The 8,812-nt window shown below is 49.6% G+C and overlaps 1 protein-coding gene across 1 annotated transcript; it reads left to right on the top strand.

Moving 5' to 3' along the window:
• Nucleotides 1-1,602: 1,602 nt before the first annotated feature.
• LOC121082220 (hydrocephalus-inducing protein homolog) lies at nucleotides 1,603-7,671 on the top strand (the record flags this gene model as incomplete). Its single annotated transcript, XM_040581570.1, has 2 exons — nucleotides 1,603-2,094; nucleotides 7,547-7,671. Coding segments are annotated over exons 1-2 (463 nt in total), but the record flags the coding sequence as incomplete, so codon positions are not given.
• Nucleotides 7,672-8,812: the final 1,141 nt, after the last annotated feature.

Genomic DNA, 8,812 nt, shown 5'->3' with positions numbered 1-8,812 from the left:
AACAGCAAAAGCAAATGGCACTCTCCATTTGCTAATGCAGTTTCTGAGCATCTGAACAGTCTGGGAGGTGAAGTACCCGGGAGATAATGGGTGCTTTAAAGTCATATGGGCTGCCCATAGCTTTTATTTTAGAGGGCTTGGGCTGCAGGATTGAGTACAAATTTGCTTAATTCACAAAGACTTGCTGAAGATGAAACCCTTGCCTGCAATATGATGTTAAATCCTGCAGGTTGCTTGCTGCAGTTCCCTTGCTAGTATTTTACCTTCCAAATAGGAGAAGCAAAAGCCCTTGTGCAGTTTGTAGGGTGACTGTTTGAGATGTCTAGAAAAAGAGATCCTTCTTTATTCTTTGTGCCTTGGATGGGGCAGCATCTGTTTTGGCAACCTTAGCGGTGGGCGAGGCGCTGGGTGGTGGGTGAGGCGCTGGGTGTCAGCTGTTGTGTTGGAGCACTGGGTACGTGTCTGTGCCTGGGCTGGCTGCCTTAGGGCCCTTCCAGGAGGGGATGGGAGCAGGAAATCCCAGCCGTGGAGGAATCCGGATCAGTTCTGCTGAGGGGTTCCTAAATCAAAGCGCTTCCTGCTTCAACAATTACAAGAATATCAAATGAGTTAAAAGCACCGGGGCAAAAATCAGGGCAGCCAGTGACTGATGAGAAGCAGAGCTTTGATCAGCTCGTCGATAAGAGCCTGCTGGGGGCAATGGCTCCTGGCCCTGGGGCAACAGTTTCCTCACTGATTTCAATGGGGGCAAGGTGGTACTTGCAGCGCAGCCAGCGGTGCCTGCCATCCATCTGGAGTCTGATCTGCTCATCCCTACAGTAAAATGCTTTTGGTAATTTGATTTGCCTTCCTGCTGCTAAACGCCAGGCAGCCGGGATGGGGGGGGATTGCCTGGCTCTGTTCTGCAGAAGGCAGTGGCTGGGACTGCACAGCCGGCTTTGCTCTGGTGGGGTGTCTGAGTGTCCCCCGTGTGCAGCTCCCGATGCCGCCTGCCTGGGGTGGGTGTGCTAACCAGGCACGCCGTCACTTACTCCTCTAGAACAGACCTTACAGAGGGGTTCGATTAAGGCATCAGCCAGAGCTGTCTCTGTGTCCCCTGGGGCTGGGGTGAGATGTAAAGGGAAACTGAGATTAGGCAGAGAAGAACTCTCTTGAATTGCAGTGCAGAGCTGGCGTAGGCTGCTGAGGGCAGGGGTGGAGTTGTTAGTGCTTTGAAGTACCTGTGAAACATCTGGAGGGACACTTTGGGTGCAGAGCTGAGCCGGTTCTGGTGTGGGGAGATGGGTCAGATGGCTTTTGAAGGGTGCGTGTCCCCAGCCTTGGCCCTGTAAGGCTGTGGGAGGGGGTGAGAAATACAGCTGTGCCCTACACTCGCCTGGCATCGCAGCAATTACCGTGTCCAGCTTGTGAAGCATTTCCCCAGCGACTGACCGTTGCTCACGTATGTGGTGAAGTCCTTTTGAAAGTGTACCTGAGCATCCCCTGCCGAGCTTCAACGAGGTCGCCGCGTTGCTGGCATTGGAGTTAGTGCTGTGGCACAGCTGGGTTCTCAGTGGTGCTTCCAGTAGTCTGCGGTGGCGATTGAAGCAGGTTCCATTAGTGCTGTGATCCCTTGCGTGAAGCGACTCTGTTTTGGTGCCTCGGAATCAAAGCATCAGGTAATTGTGGTGCTGCCAGCTTGCTGCGAAAGCGGGTGAATCAGTGGGCTTGTTTCTTCTTTGCAAGTTAACAACCCTGTGCAAGTCCTGCTACTGGAATGAAAGGTCATGAAGGTAAAAGGTACTATTATTACGTTATTGAATGCTACTGCAACAGTCCTAGAAAACAGCAGTTTTTCTTCTGCCGTGGGAATGGTGCTAAAAGCATTGTGCTGAGATTGTTTCTTTCCCTGCAGGATTATTTCCACGAGCTCATCTGCATCACAGAAAGGGAGAAGTTTGTTGTGCCTATCCGAGCTATAGGTGCCCGAGCTATCCTGGACTTCCCCGACCAGGTGAACTTCTCAGCCTGTCCCGTCAAGTACAGCACCCAGAAAACGCTGCTGGTTCGCAACGTTGGTAACCGGGTGGCCCGCTACTGCATCAGCACGCAGAGGTAGGGAGCTCATCTCTTTTTGCGCAAAACACTGTGGTGTGATAATATAGTTGGGAAACAGCGACAAAAAGGAACCAGAGCATGTGAGCTGCCGTGCTGCTGCCGTGGCTGGAGATGGGCAGGGCACGTGGGGTTTGCTGTTGATTATAGTGTTTGAAGCATGGCGCAACCTCTGCTTAAACTCTGCAAGCTGCAGAGTGGAGTTTTATAGTGCCACGGTGTCTTCAGTGCACAGTCGTGCAAGGCTGATTCTGTTAGACTGAAAGAGCAATTGTAAGAAGGCAGCTGGACTGCCCTTGGGCTGTGGAAGATCCTGCGGGGCAGACGACAGCTCTAGGAGCTCAGTTCCTGCAGACCAAGGGCAGTGTTAAGAAACGGGCAAGCTCTGAGCTGGTGGAAGAGACATTTAAGAATTTATCAGCAGTTTGTCTCGAGTAGCAAGTGCAATCAGAGATGATAGATCAAAGCAATTGGTATTGAGACCCTGACAAAAACCCTGTGGGGTCCAGAACCTGGTTTTCCAGTAGGTTTGATCTGGTCCCTGGGATCAAATATTCCTCATTAGAATGAGCTGTTAAGTGGAGATGAGCTGGCAGCAGCTTCAAAACTGCACTACAGCCCCAAAGAGGAATGCCTTACAGCGGGGGCACAGGCCAAAGGTGCAGCAAATACCTGGTGCGTGGGTTGGGAGCCTCTTGTAGAGCTTTGTCTCTCTCAGATCTCCTGGAAAGTGCTCTAGCACTTTGTAGTAGCTACCGGCAAGCTCCTTGATCTTCAGTACCTTCTGAAATGGGTATGTGGCCCTGTTGGCCAAATATACACGTTCCTTGGGAGGCCACAAGCACGTGGTATTTGGGCAGTCTCCTGGTCAAGCGCCCGATGTGTGCTGTGTCGTGGACAGCCTGTACTGTTCCTGTTGGTCTCAGAAGACAGTCACTGTTTTTCCAGTTTGCTGAACTGGAGAGGGTAGTGCCTTTTTGACACTGCACCTGCAAGGAAACCAGTTCAGCTGGCTGGTAGTTAGCTCCGAGTTGCTTGGTCCCAGAGGTCTTGGTGCAGGAGCTGAGGTCCAGAACGCAGCAAAGACCGTCTGCCTTAGTGCACCTGAGTTGCTTCAGTTTCTTCCCCAGGAAAACAGGGGTCAAGAGAAGGCTCTTTGCTCTTTCTCCTGGGAAACGTGAGGGTCCAAGAGGCTCCTACCAAAGCCTGGCAAGGCTGTTGAAACAGGCTTCCAGGATGCTATTCAAGCAGGCTGCTGCTTGTCACTGTGGAAATACGTAGGCAGGACCTTGTAAATCCCTGTACAGTTTCCCTCTGGGATTTCCAGATCTAGTCGTCACCACCAAAACAGATACCCAGTCGTGTCTGGCATCTCTTGGCAATGTCCTTGCCAACTGTTCCGTTGAGTGATCCAGCGTGTGTTGAATCCTGCTTGATACGGATTTTATGCTGAACTTCAACAATTGAATGTTTCAGTCCTGATTTGCAACAGAGAGATGGGAAGCGTTACAAAAGTTTCATACGACACACAAGAAAGTACAATTCTGAATAACTGGATTGTGTGTGTCTGCAGAGATCAAAAGCTGGTAAGATTTCCCATGTCAGCTGAAGGCATCAGTCATCTCTTCCATTTCATTATGAATTTTTGAAAGCCAGTTTGAAATTTCAAACTGATGATTTAAATCTTTGAGTATAAGCAGTGTTTTATTCTAATTAGGTCACCCCCACTTTCCTTCAGATTTCTTTTTAAATACTCTGAAGTTCCTGTGTTTCTGCTCTTTTTATTTTTTTTGCTTTAAGTGTTCAGCAAAATGTCATAATGAATTCTTCATTGGGAACTTTCTTAGAGGTTGAGTTCCTCCAATGCCTGTCTGTCTACCATCTGTTTGCATATATGCACAGATGTATAGGAAATATGAGAAATTTGGGGGCTATGTGAAATGGAATCGGGCTGATGGAGAAGAGAAACTCAGAATAACTTTGGAAGGGACCTCTGGAGATCATCTGAGCAAACACGGCGCTCAAAGCAAGACCAGTGTCAGAGTTCGATCGGGTGTGCACACAACACGAGAAGTAAGATCGGGTAATACCAGCCTTGCTCTGTCCTCCTCCAGGCTGTGCAAAGCCCTTTATCCCAGCATCTCCCTGTATGTCCTGTGCCGCAGCCTCTAAGCTCCCTTTCCGTAGAAAGGCTTTTGTGCCCACCAGCCTGTACTGCCAGGGATTCTTCCACCCCAAATACAGGTGTTTGCATTTCCCATCCCTCGGCTGCATGCAGTTCTGCTGTGTCCCAGGGAATGGCAGCCCAGCCCTCCAGTATCTGGACTGTAGTGCCCCAAGCTTGTATCCCCCACTCAGAATCCAAGTGTTCCCCCCTCTTGACCAGGTCAGCACGTTCCCTTGCAGCCCGAGAGCAGAACTCCCACGTTCTTTCTCGCTGTGTGATGAGGCCATGGTGTGCCAGGAGCGGTTCTTCCAGCCAGTGCTGGGGACTGCACTGTGTGACAGTGGGTTCCCTGCTGTTTGTGCTGTGAGCAGTTGCCCAGGTACCTGCCCCGAGGTCCCAGGTGAGCTCAGTGGCTCCAGCAACCCCAGCAGGAAAGAAGTGGCCTCCCAGCCAGCGTGACAAGTAGGCTGGAGAGTCAGAGCAGTACTAGTGTAAATATAGAAAGTCTCTTCCTGTCGTTCTCATTGTTAAGGCTGGATAACGAGTTTCTTCTCCATGGCATTCAGGGAGATAAATGTCACTCCAGTACGTTTCAGTTGAAAATGGCGCCTGGAAGCAGATCTCAGCGCAGCACTGCCTTTTCCTGATGTTACAGACCTTGTGCTACGCTGTGCTTTGGGGTCAGAGAGGATCCGTCTGAGAAGATACATTAAGGAATGTCCCACCAGGCTCTGAAAGCTCAGGAAATGATGCTACAAGGTGCAGTGCTAGGAGCCCCCTGTAGTACCCATATACGACATCGAGGTGTGGGATTGGAGAGTTACCACAGGATGTACAAAGACAGGACAACAGATGCCAGAACAGATCCCTATGAAATCGCTTACTAGTCTGGTGTTGCTCCCTTTCTGCAGGGCAGTAACGGGCAAGATCTCAGCAGGTTCTGCTGGGAAGGTCTCCCTCGGGCTGGTGCGGCTAGATGAGTTTATACAAGCCGGGGATTGCAAGGCACCGCTGGGAGATCTGGACCTGTGACAGTTTAGATGTTGTACAACAAAGCAAACGTACAAATGGGCATAGTTAAAAAGGATGTCAGAAGAGGAGCTGTTAAAAAAGCTCCAAACCTTATCTTTCCTGTCGTTTCAGGAGCAGTAGTGATTCACTAACAGGGTAGATCTAACAGGACAAGAATTATCCTAAAGAACAGCTCACAATTAATGGCTGAAAGGCCAGAGTTTAGCCTGCCAGCTTCATCTCTTGGCAGTGGCTTTCATGTGGCTATTAGTGTGTCAGGGACGTTTCCTTAGCATCTCTTATCTGTAGGCTGCAGGGAACAGCTTAGTGACGTGCACTGAAGTTCAGAGTTGAGGTTAAGCATGGACCTTGCATCCCTCTGGGTCTTGGAGAACCAGGTCTACGTGAGGGATACCAAGCTGCGACAGCAGTGACAAAGTTGTCCCGTGGGTACAGCATGGGGTGGGAGGCAGGAGGTGCGGTGTCTGACTTGTGCTCTGTTTCTCAGTCCTGAGAATGAGTCCTGACCTCGGTGGGATCCTCTTCTTCTGACAGTTTGAAGATGGGAAGATACCTTCTTTCTCGGGAAACCCCCTGAAGTCATCCTCGGGAGTGTTATTCCCATCCCAGCTATCTGAGGGCAGGGGTATGCAGACAAGGGGACGGGATAGGAGGTGGTGCTGAAGTGTGGCCCTTAAACAGCAGCTTTTCTGTTCTGGCCATGTTTGGGGGGGGGGGGGGGGGAATTTTTCTGTGCCTTTCCCCCAGCAGGCAGTGATGCCAGCCAAGCACCAGCAGAGCCCTGCCCAGTATAACCAGGCACAACCCCCAGTGCAGGTGCAGGGCCATGGAGAGCAGTCCGGTTCTGAGGCTGGTGGCACCTTGGCTTTCCTCCTCCCTCTCAAAAGTCTCAGGTCCAGCACGTGAACATTGCAGGCCCAGTGCTTCCCCATTAGTCACTGGTGATGTTCTTGCTAGTTGTAATGGGAGCAGGTCAGGCCCCTAGTTGCAGCAATATCTCCTTAATGAGCAGGAACTCCAGCAATTTCATCAGCTGTCACTGCTTCCATGAATGAAGCTCAGCTTGCGCATGGCTCCAGTTTTTCTCATTATTTTTGTGGGCTGCATTCCCCAATCACTGGGAAACTCTGCAGAACATATTTTTAAGGTTAATTGACCACCAGCAAAGCGCTAAACCAAATAACTTTTGCTTTCTAAGTGAGGCTGTACAAGAGCCACAAAGCCCAGCTGCTGTTGTGCAGAAACATGTTGCATCTGACTTTTCCCTGAGCATTAAAGGACTGAATTATGTGTCTGTCAGCTGAGAGCTGTTTACCTGGCCACAAATCATAATTGCTCGTGTTAAATCCAAAGTACACCAACACCTTTTCATCATTATTTCCAACGCATTGCACAGAATTCCTCCAGCGGGCCAAGCAAACAGTTACCAAGCTTGGATTACAACCCGGAGCCCCAGACTGCATTGCTTGTGAATACACCGAAAACCTCCTGTTAAAGGTGCCTTGAAATGCTCCTGGTAATGGTGCTTCATTTAGCTAGAGATTTAATTGTTCAGGCTGTAAATGGGTACTCCTTTTGTGTCTTGTTTTCTTGTTTCTGTATCACTCTAATGTGCCTTTGCACTCCTACAGATTTTTCTTGGCTTAGAGCAGCTTTCATTGAAATGCTGATAAAATGTGCCCTTTCTTAGGCAAAACCAGGATGCTTTCAAGGTAAAAAAAAAAAAAAAAAAAAAAAAAAAAAGAGTTGAATTCCGCAACTTAAACTCCAGTTATTCTCTGGTCTTCAAGAAGAAATTCTCTTCTCCCTGTCTGATTTCCAGGCTGCAATCTCACTGGGACAGGCATTGCCTTGACATTTGCATCTCTTGAGGTGTATAGGTGGCAGGACAAGACGGATTCCTGAGGAAGTCCGTGTCAGGCTGTGCATGCAAATAACCCTCACCATCTCTGTGCCCTTCAAAAACCCTCCTCTGATCGTATCGCTAGCAGTCAGACTCTTGAGCCTTGCTGCAGAGAACTGGATGCAGGGTATGGGGGAGACGAGGTCGTTTTATAGCATAGGATGTTCTGAGGGCTGGAGCTCTCAGGAGTCGAGTTGGTGGCTCAGTTTCTGATACTGTCTGTTCTCTTTTTCTTCTGCTAACTGTGGTTTGTTTGCTTCTTGCTTGCGCAGGTGAGCTGAAGTGAGCGAGACAGCCACATAGTCCCCAAATATCCCACAGTAATCCTGATGTGCCTGTCTGTGTTGCAGCCCTTTCTCTGTTGATCGCTCTGCTGGGACTCTTGGGATTGGCGATGCCGTGCAAGTAACAGTGGACTTCCACCCACAGAAGACGGGTGATTATTCCAGACCCCTGACAGTACACTACGACACAGGTAAGTGCTGGACACTGCATGGTGCCCACGCTCTGCGTCCTTCAAAGCAGAAGACTGTTAAACTTGCTTTGCAGGCTCCTTCTAACCCCTTTTCTTTCTAAACCCTTTTCTTTCAAAACCTCTGCATGTTTCGGTGCTTCAAGTGAGCAGGTAAGGGGCAAAGGCTGAGTGTGCCCTTGTTCTGTGTGGCTGCGTGCTGGTCTCTCCCTGGGGGATGCTGGTGTCAGCCAGGAGCGTAAGTGTAAGTGTGTCTGTGTCCCCGGTTCCTCTCCAGGAGAGCAGCAGCAGGGGATGCTCAGCAAAGCGTGTAGAAGCAGGCAGTGCATGTGCTTTCTGCCTCGTGGGCCCTGGAGTTAGTATTTTTCTGTGCTGGAGGCTTTATTCCCATCTTTGTTTAATCACTTCTGATGGTTTTGCCTTCCAAGCCTTTGTCCAGTTGCTTTGCGGGTTTGTAGCTATGAGCTTCTGTAGGCTCCCATGGCAGTACGTTCCAAAGGAAGGAATATTCCTTGGGAAAGTGCTGGTACTACACTTCTGTAATTTCTGACTAATACTATTTCAGGCCCTTGGGTTCCTGTTTTACGACAAATGGTGGCAATTTTTTCCTCCTTTGGATTTTCCCAGGCCGTTTGTGCTTTTACACTATCTCTTGTGTGATTTCTAGGTTAAGGAATCCTGTTCAGTCTTCATATAGAAGCTGCTCTGTACTTTGGAGAAGGGCAGAAAGAACAATTAAATTTCAAAGGCTTCAGCTTGGCTTTGAAGATCAAAACTATACCCATTATTTCAAGACCCACGTGGCCATGGGTTTAGACAGGGAGACCATGATAGTTTTCGTGGAGTTTATTTTGCAGTAGTTAGTTGTCCCGTAGAGCATTAGGTCATGTTTCCATGAACCGGAGTTGTACATGCTCGAAGCACTGTGCATGTCTCCCATTTCTTGGGTCCTGCTTCCTCTGCTTGCCAACGTATGCCGAGGATTCAGCGGAGGGGGAAGGCAAGGCTTATAAAGCACGCCTGCCTCTGTAACGCTTCTGAACCTCGGTTATTTTTGTACGCTGAGTTGTCTGTTATAGAAAGCAGGCTGTCCAGTCATGGAGACGTTGCTGTTCTCTCGCAACATAACTCATGTCTGGCCACG

Source organism: Falco naumanni, unplaced genomic scaffold (assembly GCF_017639655.2).
Source record: "Falco naumanni isolate bFalNau1 unplaced genomic scaffold, bFalNau1.pat scaffold_454_arrow_pat_ctg1, whole genome shotgun sequence".
NCBI classification, from domain to species: Eukaryota; Metazoa; Chordata; class Aves; order Falconiformes; family Falconidae; genus Falco; species Falco naumanni.
Note: the sequence above shows the minus strand (reverse complement) of the source record. Positions and strands in the feature narration are given on the sequence as shown.